Here is a 15,665-nt window from a genome sequence, read left to right on the forward strand (position 1 = left end):
AGCAGAAAGGGGGTCCTGGGAGGGGCAGAGAGGAGGCGGAGGTCGGGAGTGCTCCCCCTGCTGGGAGAGGTCGGTTCGCCAGCCTCGCCCAGAGAAACCGCTTGAAGGTGGCAGCACCTGGGTCCCAGAGGCCATCTGGGCACCCTGAACGGAACGATCACAGAAGGTGCTCACAATGACTGGGAACCTGCTCAAAACAACCGGGCGAGAGGGGGCCTGAGCATCTCCACTTTACAGATGAGGAAACCAAGGCACAGAGAGGTTAAGTCACTTGCTCAGAGCCACACAGGAAGAGGTGAACTGAGAGTCCAACTCAGGCAGTCAGCGCCAGAGCCTGCAGGTGGGCTAGGAGTTATGAGTGACAACGCCAGCCTTCCGTCACTGGTCCCCTGCACATGTCCTTAGCCTAGCTTAGGGGGTCTCACTATACAACAATGAGACCAAGGGGTCGGGGGCAGCCCAGACCCGCCCCCCTCACCACCACAGGGCCAGGCTGCCCAAGGCCAGTGTTTGTCCTTCCACCTGCCCTGGGCCATCAGCGAGGCGCAGACACAGAGCTGGACAGGGAGGCCCCCAGCCCACAGGAGGAACCCGACTGTCACCCTCCACGTGAGCACAGCTGTGACAGCCGAGCCCAGGGAGATCAGAGGAGGCTGCCTGGAGGTGGCAACCCCCGCAGAGCAGGCATGGAAAGCACTGGTGGGCAGGGAGGCTCCGGAGGGGAATGAGGATTCCAAATCCCCCCAAACACAATTGTGCCACAGCCTCAAGACAGCCCCCACCTTTGCCACCATCCTCCCCCAGGCTCCCGGCCACCTGTGCTCCCTTCCAGCGCTGGGGCTCAGGCAGCTGGGGCTCAGGCAGGGGCCCTGGAGGGAAGGCGGGCAGGACCGGACGGACAGGCACCTGCTGTGAGCCCTGGGCTAGCCGGGCTCTCTCCGGGGCACCGCCTTCTGCACCTGCGGTTACCTCTCAGCCCTCCCAGCACGTTAGACCAGTTCCACCGACACAGGTCACTGCCCACAGCCACCTCCCTCAGCGGCGGCGCAACAAGAACTTCCCCGGTTTGCAGGCCGGTGCACACACGGGAATGCAGCAGGCAGCGGATCCAGGGCTCCTCCACCGCTCCGCCCTCCCCTCCACAGGCATTCACCTCCCCCAGGCACCTCCCCCTCGCATCTCAGAACACAGCAGGAATCAACCTGACAAGTGGGCAACCAGCTGCGGAAGGCAGCGGGACCTCTGCCCGGGGCAGGAAACCAGGGCAGTGTTCTCAGGGTTTGTAGCTTGTCCCTCCCCGCCACCCCCCCCCATCCCTGCAACAGACGTGCCTCCCCACCCCATGCTCCCACAGCAATCCCATGCCCGTAGGCCACGAAGGGGATCATCCCTGGGCAGGGCAGAGGCCCAGGTGGCTGGCCTGGGTGCGAACAGCCTACTTCATGGCGTAAAGGGACTACTGTTCGGCACGGCAGGGAGTGGGGTTCTCCAGGTGCTGGTATGATGGGCAGGAGCCCGGCATGGGGCTGGGCACCAGCAGGCCCCCTTGGGAGAGTGCTGGGAGGTTCCAAAACGAGTACCTGTTTGTAGAACCCCTACCAGTGCCCTTCGTGGTCCCACCAAGGTGCCTGCCGGCTTCCCTGCAGAGATGGGGGAGGCAGAGTGTTGGCTAGAGAGTGGGGGGCACTCTGCCTCCTCAGGGATGAGAAGGGGCCTCTACTGAAGGCTCTGGGCCGGAGGGAGAAAGAAGCACACAGCCCTTTACATGGGGATCCCCGAGTCACAAGCTGACCTCCCTTCTCCTCTCATCTCCCCAGCCTGTCCCCCGGGGGAGGCCAGCAGGTGTTCACTGAACACAAAGGAACAAAGAAACAATGAATCTGGGAAGAGGAGGAGGAGGAGGAGGAGGAGGAGGAGTAGGAGAAGGAGGAGGGAGAGGAGGAGGAGGAGGGGGAGGAGGAGGGGGAGAAGGAGAGGGAGGAGGAGGGGGAGGAGGAGGGGGAGGAGGGGGAGGAGGAGAAGGAAGGTGAGGAGGAGGGGGGGAGGAGGAGTCGGGGAGGAGGAGGGGGAGGAGGGGGAAGAGGGGAAGGAGGAGGGGGAGGAGGAGGGGAAGGAGGAGGGGGAGGATGTGAGCCCAAGGCAGGTGCCCTGGGTGGGGACACCCTGGATGGGGACGGAAAGGACCAGGCCGCACTGTCGAGCCCAGTAGAGATGGGCCTTTCAGGCAGGGCCAGCCCTGGGTCCCCAGCACAGGGCTGGCGGGTGGGGGAGGGAAGGGAGCCAGTTCGTCATCTGCCCCCCAGACGCTGCGAGTCATGTCAACCTCCAGAAATCACGATCCGTGAGAATTACTCTCCCCGTTTACACACGAGGCAACTGAGGCCCAGGGAGGGGAAGTGACTTGCTCAAGGTGACACCTCCCGTAAGGCCCAGTCCATCTGGCTGAACACCAGCCACCTCACTCCGATCTGGGAGAAAGGCAGCGGGGGGTGGTGGGGGGGGGGGGTGGGGGGGTGGCTGGCAGGCAGGAGGCCGGCTGAGGAGCCCCTCCAGGAGCACAGAGGCCGCGGTGCCGCGACCGATGCCCGCGACCGGCAGAGGAGCCGCTGGAGGCGCGTGAGAGTGAGGAAGGGCCTCCCCGGGCTGTTGGGAAGGTTGGCTTTTGCTCTGTTTGTCAACAGTCAGGTCACCGGACCAGGAAGTGGGATTCCACAGCAGCTGCAATGTCTCTCTGGCCAAGGGCCAAGCAGCAGGGAGTTAATGGTCACCCTGCTGGGCTGTCGCACCCCACCCGCCCGGGGCCAGCCGGCCCGGCTTCCTGCCCCACCAACCCCCTCCTGTCAGTGGGTGAGAGCCTGCCCGGACACAGGCACTGCGGACACACGGATGGCCCGTCACACCCTGGTCCCCATGGCCTCACCCCCTCCAGCACCACTCAGCCAGGCCTGGCCTGGAGCTGATCCCGACCGAGGCCGGGCCCCGCTCAGACACGTCCCACTCCACGCCGACCTCCACGTGCCTGCACCGGCCTGCACGCCCCGGTGGTTCTGCTCCTTCTCTTTCCGGGTCTGGAAAGGACCAGGCACCAAGCCCAGGGAGGAAGCGGGTGAAGGAGGAGGCGGTGTGGCGGGAAGGAAAGCGGCCCAGAGAGGGCAGACACTCCGCTGGGGTCACACAGCAGGGGGGTGCTGAGCCTGCCCGCCTGGCATTTCCTCCTCTCAGGGCACCGAGCCCAAACTTCCCCCGCCAGGCCTCACCAGCCTCCTTCACAGCCACAGCCACGGACCGAAAACGACCGGGTGACCCGGGTGACGGCAGGAGGGCGGGAAAGGGTCAGGACGGGGCAGCAAAGGGTGGAGTGAGCGGAGGGCAGAGAGCTCGAGTGTCTCCCCCTCCTCCTCTCGCCCCAGGCCTCACAAAGGCCCTTTGAGGCCAGCTTCCTTCCCCACCAGCAGACAAAGGAGAGAGAAAGGCGTGGGAGCGGGCCCCAAGAGGCAGGAATCTCGTGGCCGAGCCAGGAGGCTGCTGGGAGTTCTGGAGAACCAAGGCGGGGGCCAGAGATTCTAGCGTGGCTCCTGGGGCTGAGGCCAAAGGCAGCACGGACCGGACCCTTTGTCTGTTGTCGGGGGGAGGGGGGGGGCGGGAAGGCAGGACTCCTGGGTCCCTGCCCAGCTCTGCTGATGGCTCTCTGGACACTCCGGGCACCCACCTTCCTCTCTCAGCCTCAGTTTCCCTTCCTTACTCCGTCTAAGGAAATACACAGGATTTTCTGAGTTAGCATGGACTGGAGATCACATTCTAAGAGAGGAACATGGAAAATTAAACTTCATTTCCCCAAACGTGCAGGTGCTCAGAGGGAACTTTCCAGTGCTAACCTGACCCGCACACCCCGCAGAGCGTCTCAGCACACCGCCCTGAAGGCCAGGACCCCAGCCTCCGCCTCCCTCACCGCCCTGCACAGCCGGGCCGAGGCACTGCCACGTCCCAGGGTTCCAAGCCCATGTCCTCACACCCCCTGTCTTCACACCATGCCTTCGGCCTGCGCAGCCCTCCCTGGCAAACGCCTTCTCTGATTATTGGGCAGCGGGCGTTTCCTCCCGACCCCACGCCCTCCGGCCCGGCTCAGTCTCCTGCACTGGTCCTTCCTGTGGGACCCACTCTCACAGGGACCTCCAGAGCCTCCCCATCACCTAGGACCCAAGGGCACCCGCCCTCACACTCAGGAATCGAGGTTACAGAGGACGAAATCAAGCCAGGAGGCCAAACACTCCCACTAACCACGTTCCAGCCTCAGCCAGAGGCCAGGCCCCGAAGCAGCCGGCCAGATGCCGCGTCACTCGCCATCCCCAAGAGTGAGGGTAAGAGCCGCCTGGACTGGGCGCCAGGCTCCGAGCCACGCTCCCAGGCACCGTCTCTCTTACTGCTCACAACAACCCTAGGAGGGGCTATTAGTTTTTACTGCTGTTATTATTATTGATTAATCATCATAATAAGTACTTGCCATTTACAGCAAATGACTATTTCAAAGTCATTATGAATATAATCAGCAAAGTTTATGCCTTGCTCTTGAACGTCACTAAATGGGACTTAAACGTCACTTACGCTTGAATTTCACTAAGAAAGGTCACATCACCTCATTTTTATCCCAACAGGGACCCTGGGAGGGTGACAGGGCAGAGGAAGCTGAGGCCCAGAGGGGGGGCAGTCCTGGCAGGGCAGTGGGGATTAGGGCCCATTCTCCTGGCACCCCTCCCCCCACATCCACATCAAACCCCACAGCAGGAGGGCCCAGCATCAGCCCCTCCACTTTCTCAGCCCCACCCCCACCCCCACCCCCCTGTGCCCTGCACCCTGGGTGGGCCCCAGCCTGCTGGCCTCGGCTCCAGTGCAGACCAGACACTGACCTTGGGCCGCTTCCACCTGACGCCAGGCCCCGGGGTGCCCTTGTAGTACAGCGAGTCGTCGGTGGCTGGGAAGTTGGGGTCTTCGAAGAGCACCTTCCTGCGCCGACAGGCCCGCTTCAGCGCTGAGTAGTTCTGCTCTTCGTAGGGCTTCACGCAGGAGAACATGGTGGCCGCTGCCCCGGGCGGGGAGGCCGAGACCAGGCAGCAGAGGGCTGCGTGGGCGGCCCCGGGGGCACCTGGGAGGGCAGAGGTGAGAAGATCATTCGTTTCTGAGGACTGGAGGCCCCGAGCCAGGTGACCCCCATCTGCCCCTCCCTGCAGCCCTGTGAAGTGGGCATCCTCACTCCCACTGGCCAGGAATGAAGGCTCAGAGAGGGAGAGACACCTGCCCAGGGTCACACAGCGAGTACACACAGAGCAGGAATAGGAGCCGACTGGCCTGACTCCGTAGCCTGAATGCTCTTATTTATGATGCTTAGAGGTGAGACCAGGCCAGCAGGCCAACAGGCCAAGGGCACAACCACGTGGTGCTCGGGCTGCCGGGCCGCACCCACCCCCACTTCCTCTGTTTCACCAGCCTCTCCTAGACCTCCCTGGCTGGTGCACAGCCCCAGGAGACGGCAGCATTGTCTCCAAGTCCCTCCTCTGGACCCTCGCCCCTTGGTCTAGAGTGGCACAATCTGCCCTAGCGGGGGAAAACCTTGACCCAGGCCCCTCCGGCCTCATTCACATTCATTCCCTCTGCCCCTCCCTCCAGCACTTCTGGAATAAATGTCTTCAGTTCTCACTGCTCCTTCATCCCACGGGAGATCACGTGAAGGCCCCCCACCCCATCACGTGATCTCCCAGTCCCCAAAGTCTGACTCTCCCAGGACAGCCTCTCAGACCTCAGGGTCTCCCACTCCTCAGCAGCCCCTCCTCCTGGGTTTCGGGGCCCCTCTCCCATCTCTGACCTTTCCTCCCCTGCTAGGGACCCCAGCCGTCTGCCTGCTCACGCCTGCCTCCCGAGCTAGTGACCCCTCTGTTCAGTCTGGATGCCTTTTCTGGGCCCCTGGCTGGCCCACTCCCTATGAGAGCCAAGGCCCCTTACCGGTACCAATCCCAAACCCAACTCCTCATCTCCCCACGCACCCCCAGACTCCCCAGCCAGGGAATAGGACCACAAGCACCAAGAGACCGGGAGCCCCAGCAGGCGGGTGCGCTTGGTCTGGTCCCCCTGCACGCACAGCCGCTGGCGCCGAGCCTGGCACAGGAGGTGGCTGCACACGTCATGCTCCCTTCAGCCCCCTCGAGTCCAGGGGGACCCAGCCCAGCGCCCTGAACCTCGTAGCCACGTCCCAACCAAACATGAGGGGCACGGACTGGACCGACATGGCAAGGCCTCCGGGAGGGGAGGGCAGGGTGAGGAGCGACAGCCAGCGGGTGGGCCCTGACCCATCAGACACCCTGACAGATGCTCAGAGAGCCGGGCACGCAACTGACAGCCCATGTACGTGCCGGTACCGCAGACTCCATCTGGGCTGCTGGCAGAGCTCACACTCCCCGAGCCTGCTCATCCCGGACCTGCCCGGGGCAGCACGGCAACCCCACGGAGGCACAGCTTCCAGCTTCCAGGGCAGCTGAGGGAAACTGAGGCAAGGAAGGCTGGCTTTTGGGGCAAACACAAGTTTGAGAGCAAGACTGACGTGGGTGCCAGTCCCAGTTGTACTACTCACGTGCTGCGTGGCTTTAAACAAGTCACACAACCTCTCTGAGTCCCCATTTTATTATCTTCACAATGGGGACAATAACTGCTTCAATAACTGGAAGATATAATTAACCAAAGGCCGAGGAGACTGCTCAGTGGGCCAGCGGGGAGAGGAAGGAGAAGGGAAGTGGGCAGGCCACCTCTCATTTCCGAGAGAGAGCCCCATTCCTCGGGCACCTCCCTCGTGCAAACTGCCTGGCCAGAGGTGTGTGTGTGTGGCATTTGCAAACAGTGCTGGGCAGGCCTTTTATGGTTTCCACTTTTCAGACAAGAGGACGGAGGCTCATGAGGGGAGGTGACTTGCCCACGTTCCATGGTAGAGTCTGACTCAAAGCCATTTCCTCTGACTTTGGTGCCTCCACCTTGGCCTGGCGACCTCACAAGGCAGGAGGAAGGGCTGAGTCCCAGGCAGGGCAGGGCTCACCCCAGGGAGGGAAAAGGGGATCCACAGGGAAGGGAGAAGCAGGAAGGAAAGGAGGTGAGAATGGGCAAGGAGTGTGGAGCATGATGGACAGCACGGAGAGCCGGAGGGCCTGTGGCCCCTGCTTCCCTGCTGAGGGCTGAGAACTGGTTTGCCCTCTGCACCGGACCCACAGCCATTTCACCTTCTGCCCCCACATCCTACTGGGACGGCTTGCTCCGCTGCTGTGTGACCTCAGGCTGGCCACTTAACCTCTCTGGCCATTCCTCTGCCCAGGAAGGCCAATCACTCCACCGGCTCCCACCCAGCCTCCCAGCCTCGGAGGCCTGAAGGGAAGAGAGGGGGGAGCCTGGGGCGCCAGTCCCTGGGCCTCTGGCACACAGCCACCCGGGAGAGTCATTAGCAGCGTGGCTTCCAGTTTCTGCAGGGCCTCTCAGGAAGCAATTTAAGCTGCGAGAATTAGATCAAAGACGCTGAACGCAGGAGCCCAGACATCAGCTCTAGCAGTTCCCGTGCTCAGAGCCCAAAGGGCCCAGGGAGCCGAGCGAGCTGGCCGGGGTCGCACAGCCAGGCTGCCGGAGGAGGGTTCTGGCATTCCTCCAGGCTACACAGCAGCCAGCACTGCTGGGAAGGTTTGCTCCTGGGGAGGACAGAGGGAAGTGGGGAGGTGGGGGAGGGTAGGAAAGGGGAAAGCTCAGCTGGGCCGGGGCCTGGGAGAACCTGGGCCAGCCTGGCTGCTGAGTCTGACCTAGTGCAGCCACCTCCTGCCTCACCCCTGCCAGCCAGGCTGACCCTGGCCTACTTATGCAGGCTCGTCTGGCCCGGCCTCTGCACAGGCTGCACCTCTCGCGGACTACCCTCCGGCACCGCACCCTGCATTTGCCCCAGGGTCATTTCCCACTCCATCCATTGAGTCAATACCCCGGGGGTCACAGAGCCACCAGCCCCTGACCTTTGCCCTCTCCCTGCAGTTCCAGGCGTAAGCACAGAGGCCACGGATAAGCCAGAGGCAAGAAAGCCAGGCCTCCCCTCCCCTGCCGGAGCCACTGGGGCCACGGCACTGCCTGCCTTCGGTGTGAGCCCGGCACTAGCAGGACAGCCCCAGCTTCCCCGAGGCCCTTCCTCCTGCCTGCCCTCATCCCCCCGCCCCTGCCAACCTCACCCACCCTCTGCCACGCCCCACCTAAGTCCAGTGGTGCGAGCTCCTTCCAGCCCCCCACTGCCGTTCACTCAGGGCCTCTGCACACACTGCTCCTGCCACACGACCATGCCTGGAGGACCCGTCACCTCGAAGACTCAGCCACGTACCCCCCACCTGCCCCCGACACTGCTCCTCCCTCCGCCATCCTGGAACCCCATCTTCGTATGGCTTGTCCATCTCTCCAGCCCAGCTTGCGTGCCTGCAGGGCAGGGGCCCTGCCCAGCTCCTGCCTGTGTCCCAGGGCCCACCATCGTGGGGCACATTTAGTAACGTTGCACTGAATGAACCAACACAGGTGACAGGAGGAATTCCTTCGCTGACGGGAAAGCAGGCTCACAGGGTGGAGGGACTCCGGGGGGATCAGCTTTCCATGTCAGAGCAGCACCAGCTCTCAGGTCTCCTGAAGACTGGGCCCGCCCTTCCCCGGGCCAGGCCTCTCTCTCTCCTCCGCCCCCTTCCTGATGGCTGGGTGCTCTCAGCGGCGGCCCAGCCTCTCTCCAGCTCCTGATGGAGACTGGGCTTTAGTTCCCCAGGGTCCCTATAAGCTGTGGGATCCTGCACAGGCCACGTGGCCTCGCTGGCCTGCACGGTCCCAGTCTGGAAGGAAGAGATAATGTGCCAGGGCCTCTGGGAGGATCGAATGAGACACCGCAGCCCGGAAGAGCGTTTGGTACACGTTAACGCACGGTGCCCCGGGGACACCTACAACGTTTCCAGACTCCGGGCAGGAGGGTTACAGTTCAGGGTTTCGGTCGCCGACGAACTTCATGAATATAAGCAAAATGAGAAATGTGTCGTTTCAGAGGTTCCAGCAAGAGGGACACAAAGGCCTGGCCCCAGGAGTCAGATGTTCTTCAGGAGAGAACAACCCAAGAGAAGGCTCACGGCCCGGCTGGCGTGGCTCCGTGGTTGAACATCGGCTTGTGAACCAGGAGGTCACAGTTCAATTCCGGGTCGGGGCCCAGGCCCAGGTTGCGGGCTCGATCCCCAGTGTGGGGCATGCAGGAGGCGGCCAATCAATGATTCTCTCTCATCATTGGCGTTTCCATCTCTTTCTCCCTCTCCCTCCCTCTCTGAAATCAATAAAAATATATGAGAGAGAGAGAGAGAGAGAGAGCGAGAGAGAGAGAGAGAGAGGGAGAGAGAGAGAAGGCTCACACAGGAAAGCGCAAAGCCATTCAGACCCCGCGAGCACAGTGGGAACTGAGCTGGGTCAGAATGCGGGCTTGCCAGGCAGCTCAGAGAACCCAGTCTTCCTGCAGGTCAGTCAGACCTGAGTTCAAGTCCTGCCTACACCACTTAGAGCTGTGTGTCCTGGGGCAAGTCACTAAGCCCTCTGAGCGGCCATCAGCCCCACCTGACTCCAGCTTCTAACGTGGCAGGGTAAGAAAGCGGCATCTGCCACGGGCCTGCCCTGCAGGGGTCTCTGTCCTCGCCTTGGGAACGTGGAGCACCCCCTCCCGGGGGGCTGTGGCCTGTCTGCTACCCCCGGATCTGTGGAAGGGGTTCAGACGACGGGGCAGAGAGAGGGCTCATCTTGCAGCAGGCCACGCTGTGCAGCAGCGGCCGGAGGGAGCTGACTCCAGTGAGCCTCCCCTGGACAGAGCAGCGCCAAAGCCAGGAAGAAACAGGAGAGAGAACAGCCAAACACGTGTCCAAAATCGGCGGCTCGTTGGCGTTCCGTCCACACCAGCTCCACCACGTCGAAGGTTTCCTTCAAGATCACGCTGACGTCCGACCCGAGGCTGTGTACCAAGTCCTCGGTGTTCCTGAAAGCACGCCTTTCGCAGCCGTCTGAAACGCCCGCAGGAGAAGAATTTAACGTTTCTGCAGCCCCAACTGCAACGACGGAAAAGGAATAAATCCTGCAGACCGCGGGCAATGTTTCTCTGACGCATGGCTCAGAGGGCACATCGTTCCTAAAGATCGCGTTGGAGGTTGTTAATATCTGCCACTTGGAAGATAGGGTTACCTTTCAAAATCAATATTGGTAGTGAGTGGTGTTGTAAGACGGAAATCAGGCATTTAAAACTATGAAAACACCAACACTTGATGAAATAATGAAAGGTGACTGTCGGTCCCTTCTCGTTCTTCCCACATTTCATGTGAAGATGGAACGCTTACGCACGGAAGGGATGCACCGTGTCCCCAGGAGATGCCGTCGTTCACGGCTACCTCACGGCACGGGCGGCCAGTCCCTCTGCAGGAAATGGATCATCCAACTGTGTTTCATTACTGGGGGGTGCTTCTGATAAGCCTTTCTGAGAACATTTGGAAAATGTGTTGAATCTCCCTATTTGCCTGTAAGTTAAAACTGTAAAAGGACTGTGGATTGTTCACAGCAGTCTGCTTGACAGCATCTGACTGGCAGACTCAAAAACAGTTGAATTCTTAATTATATTTCATTTATGACAAGGATATAGACATATCAATGCATACTTAACTGCCTTAACTTTTCATCACACAGGTGTGTGTTTTTTTAAGTTCCAAGCATCACGTGTTCATATAAAATTTAATTTAGTATCAAGGAGCCCCAAATTAAATTTTTAGATTTAGCGCTTATGTGTAAAATTTATATCCCACACCGAAGAGGTTTTTTTTAAATAAATTTATTGATTTTTTTTACAGAGAGGAAGGGAGAGGGATAGAGAGTTAGAAACATCGATGAGAGAGAAACATCGACCAGCTGCCTCTTGCACACACCCCCACTGGGGATGTGCCCGCAACCAAGGCACATGCCCTTGACCGGAATCGAACCCGGGACCCTTCAGTCCGCAGGTCGACGCTCTATCCACTGAGCCAAACCAGTCAGGGCCACACCAAGCGTTTTAACGATGACCTTGCAGAATCCGATGCTTGCGATGGTAAGAACTGGAGATAAAGTAGAAGCGCCCCTGGCTGCGGTATGCGTTCCTTTACCGGTCTCTTTTCCACGCAGCCTTTAAAACGGGAATTCTCAAGAAACATTGCTTTTTTGAGAATCATATTTCTAAATCGCATTCAGGAAGAGAGTACCGTGAAGAAGACCGGACGTTCACACCAGCGCTCCAGGACATGCTCACTGGAAATGCTGATGAACTGCACGCACTGAAGGCCCGACATTAAGAAAGTGTTCAGATTAGTGAGTGAATGAGAAGGCAGTGAGGGAAGATGGGGAAGCCCATGTGACCAGGCTTCTAGTAGGAAGCAAAGAAACGAAAAACAACAGCGAAGGGGCGCCGCGAGCTGTAGCGCAGTGCCACCGAAAAGGCCAGGCCGACAGGCGGAGACGGAGGCTGCGCTGGGGAACGGAGGGGGTGCTGGTCGGGAGGAGGGAGGAGCACGAGGCAATAGGAGCAAAGCTCCCCCTCAACAAGCAGATCTCAAAATCCCTTCCTGAGAACCTACAGAACGATGTGCGTAAGGGACGGTTTCTTTGCCCTCACAGAGGGCATCAGTACCTGTGCAAACCTTTACAAACGTGATGAAGGCACGCTGTGACTTGGAACCAGTGCTGAATCTGCCGCCGCGTGCTAGATGGCGAGCTCTCTGGGGCAGGCCTCCAGTCAGTCCTGCTCCTCCTAGACCTGGAAGTGTCGTAGGCTTTCAATAAACACTTGCTGAATTATTTATGAATAAAGTACCTCTGAGATCAATTTTTATCTACGCATGTTTCAGTAACTTTCCTATCACAGGCCCTTCATTCATCACCAGGGGATGGGGAGGGGGGTGGGAGGAGGGGGAGTACACGGAAATGCAACAAAACCATAATCTGAAGGGTGGCACTGGTAGTTCAAGGAATTAACCCGGTATTGTTCACATATTTGATAAATGAACAGCGGAATTCTAAACTGTGAAAAAGGGCAAAAAAATATATTTGCTGAGGTAGGAAGGCATACTTCTGGTGTTTGGGGAAGCTTTTATTAGTTTTTTTTTACTTACTTTTAAATATATTTTTATTGATTTCAGAGAGGAAGGGAGAGGGAGAGAGAGATAGAAACATCAACGATGAGAGAGAATCGATTGGCTGCCTCCTGCACGCCCCCTACTGGGGATCGAGCCCACAACCCAGGCATGTGCCCTTGACTGGAATCGAACCCGGGGCCTTTCAGTCCACAGACCAACGCTCTATCCACTGAGCCAAACTGGCTAGGGCGAAGTTTTTATTTTTATAAACAAAATCTGATGCTCAAAGACTCCCCCCCTTAACAGTATTAAGCCTCGGCTAACCGGAAAACCCACTCCTTGGGGTTTTTTGTTTCATTTAGCTCCCCTCTTCCGTTTCTAGCACACAGCCGGCCTGCTGTGTTACAGAAACAAGTTTATGGTGTCCTGTCCCATAAAGTCATTTGTGTAATATTTTAATGAATAAGAAATATTATTTTAATTTTTGGTTTTGGAAATTTTATTGTAGTTATGTTCTTAAAGGACTAGACGTTTTGTTATTAAAGAAATAAATAGGATCTGTAAGTTCTTTGTGCAGAATGTCTTGAGGTATTTAAATGCATGATTGGCCCAGAATATCTTATGAAAACACATTTTGTTATACCATACACCATATTTTCTACTCTTATTTTAGGATTCAAGCATTTAATCAGCACACATAAAAAAAAAAAAAAATCTGTGGCTTGTTAGCTGGATCCCAACTTCCAGGCTCCGCATCACCCCAGGGCTTCCCAAAGCCGGGCCCTGCGTTCATACTGTTACCATTTAGGGCGCACACGGCAATAAAGGCGTCAGAAAGTGGTTCCCCTGCCATCTCTCTCTCAAGGAGAGCTAGTGTGGTCCAGCAGGTCTTCAGCCCCGCACAGCCCCTGCCCACCTCCTCTCACAAGGGAGAAGCCGGCCTCAGGCTCAGAGCCACAGCACCTGCCTGGAAAGGGATGGATTTCTCCATTGTTTCTACTTGAATTTTTAAGATTCTTCCAGTTACCCAGTAGTACTGGAGGGTAAGGCTGACTTTCCATTTACAGTAGACACCGTTTCCTTTAAGAAATAAGGAAAAAGGAAGTTGATTTTAAAAAAAAACTATTGAGTTCCTAGTGGTGTAGGCGGGAACCTTAGCATTACAGCAAGCGTCAGAGGGCAGGGTGCTGCGGAGCAAGGGCTGTGCGGCAGGGGCAAGTCGCCTGACCTCCCTGAGGCTTGGGGATCTCCTCGAAGAGGGGCGGTAATGGAGCCGCTCACAGAGCGCCATGAGTCGCCAAGACCATTGGAAGAACAGCTGGAGGTCGCACACTCACAGCTGACCAGACCTGCCACAAAGCTCTGGCAACTGACACAGTATGAAACTGGCGAAGGGTAGGGAACAGAACTGAAAGCCCAGACGAGGCCACTAGGACACAGACACCTGACGTGCGACAAAGGTGACCCCACAGGGCACTGGGGGAAAGGTGGTCTTTTCAAGGAAAGGTGCTGGGTCAGGTGGCTGTCCGCGTGGGAAAAGCTTCCCCGTGACCCCTACCTCACACCACCCACCAAAGCAATTCCACAGACAGTGTGAATCCAGCTGGAAAGTAAGACGACGAAGCTTTCTGAAGAAAGAAAAGGAGCATGTTCAGATGGCCAATAAATGAAAAGAAAACGTGCCTGATTTCACTAAATCAACAAGAAAATAAGTACACATGAAGAATGCGCCGAGAGACAAGGCTTACAACCAGGGCTGCAACGAGCAGCAGCAGTTCATCCCAGGCACACTCCCTGAACCTGTCCCCCAGGCCCCTTGGTTCTGACTTCTTAGTGAACCAAAGCCGAGCAGCCTGGGCTCACTTCCCCGGCCCTTCCTTGTTTCATTGTCCTCAACTTTAATAAACGTCCTCTAAAAAATATAATAAAAAAAAAAGCGATGAGATACCACTACATCCCCCGCCTAGAATGGCTAAAATGAAAGACACACACACACACACACACACACACACACACACACACACACACATACACACTCTCCCCCAAGTAGATCTGCATTGATGGTGAGAGTGTACATTGGTACAACCTCTTTGCAAAAGCGTTGGACCGTATCTACCAAAGCTGAACAAACACATACTCTGTCATTCAGTGAGTCCACTCCCACGTGCATATTGAACAGAAATGCATGCACGTCTTCGCCAGAATGCATGTACAAGAATTTTATCACAGTAGTATTTGTGACACCTGAAAATGGGAAACAGCCCAAAAGTTCAAGAGAAGGAAGGATCAATATGCTGTTATCATGGACTGTTATCCAGTAACAAAAACGAGCGAACTATTGTATGACACTCCATGGATGGATCTCACGAGCGTTAATATTCAAAAAGACAAGCTAACCTGCGGTTCCATTTATACAAAATTGGAAAGCAGGCAGAACCCACCTCCGTGGCAGGGGAAGAGCCACCTCTGGGGGCAGCGACTAAAAGGGAGCGAGAGGGCTCCCGGGTTCTGGGCACACGGCTCCTTGATCTGAGAGGTGGCTGCACGGGCGTGTCACTGAGCTGCGCACCTGTGATGTATGAACTGTTCTTTATGCGTCAACGGAACGTTTTTGAAAAGTCCGTGCAGGGCCCTGGTCGGAAAGATCGGCTGAATCTGGAGACCCGACGTCACCAGTCCTGGCGGGACATCACACAGCTGGAGGGAAGGAGCCCTGGCCTGGCCGTGGCACACACAGGCCGTGGGGCCTTCTGCAGGTCGCCTCCATCTCTCGGAACACGGCAGCTTCCTTTCACCCTTGGCGCACTCACGTCCAAGAGAGGGTCCCACGGGTGAAGGGGGTGCCCCCTCTCCCCACCCGTCACATGCCTCCTTCCAAGGTTTCCTCTGCCTCTGAGAGGGGTGCCAGCCACTCAGGGACCATCCCCAGGAGTCACGCTCAGCCCTGAGAGGAGCTGGGCTGACAGAGTGGAGGTGGGGTGGGGAGGTGCACAGGGTCCCAGTCAGAGATCCTGGGGTGCGGGCGCAAGAATCGGGCCTGGGCCTGATGTGACGGAGAGCTGGGGAAGGGTGCTGAGCAGGGGAGGGACTTGGGATTCCCCCTGCTGCCACATGGAGAAGGCACTAGAAAAGCAAAGACTGGAGCGGAAAGGCCGGGTGGAAGGCTGTAGAGCTGGGACTGGGAGGCTCACGTGGGAGTGGTGAGCAGACGCGGTCCAGAGCTCTGTGGGCGGGAGACTCACCCCTGCTTGTGGCCAGCCCTTGTGGGGATGAAAGGGAGAAGGAAGCAAGGCCCCCTGGACCGCAATTTCCCATCCCCACAGCGGTGCCCGCTGTCCGGCACGGGACCAGCAGAGTGGGTACCATCCAGCAACAGTGGGGGAGCCAGGGATGCCCCACACCAATGCCTGGCCATCCACGCCACTCCACTGCACCCCACTCCAGGGCACAGGACCCCCTCTCTTTGCCACATGAGTAGCTGTGTCTTATAATCCAGGGGGCACGTCT

General features: G+C 58.1%; 1 protein-coding gene and 1 pseudogene across 1 annotated transcript in view; one reads left to right on the forward strand and one right to left on the reverse strand.

Annotated features, from left to right (window-relative positions):
* The window catches only part of CAPN5 (calpain 5), a 57,700-nt gene that overhangs the window by 34,253 nt on the left and 7,782 nt on the right, over positions 1-15,665 (reverse strand). Inside the window, exon 2 of the mRNA XM_008150001.3 lies at positions 4,905-5,140. Coding sequence (XP_008148223.3) covers positions 4,905-5,069 — 165 coding nt within the window. The 5' untranslated portion in view covers positions 5,070-5,140. The remainder of the gene's footprint in view (positions 1-4,904; positions 5,141-15,665) is intronic.
* On the forward strand, positions 6,392-10,218 carry LOC129151296 (ubiquitin-fold modifier 1-like; annotated as a pseudogene).

This window comes from Eptesicus fuscus, chromosome 13 (genome assembly GCF_027574615.1).
Source record: "Eptesicus fuscus isolate TK198812 chromosome 13, DD_ASM_mEF_20220401, whole genome shotgun sequence".
Taxonomy (NCBI): Eukaryota; Metazoa; Chordata; class Mammalia; order Chiroptera; family Vespertilionidae; genus Eptesicus; species Eptesicus fuscus.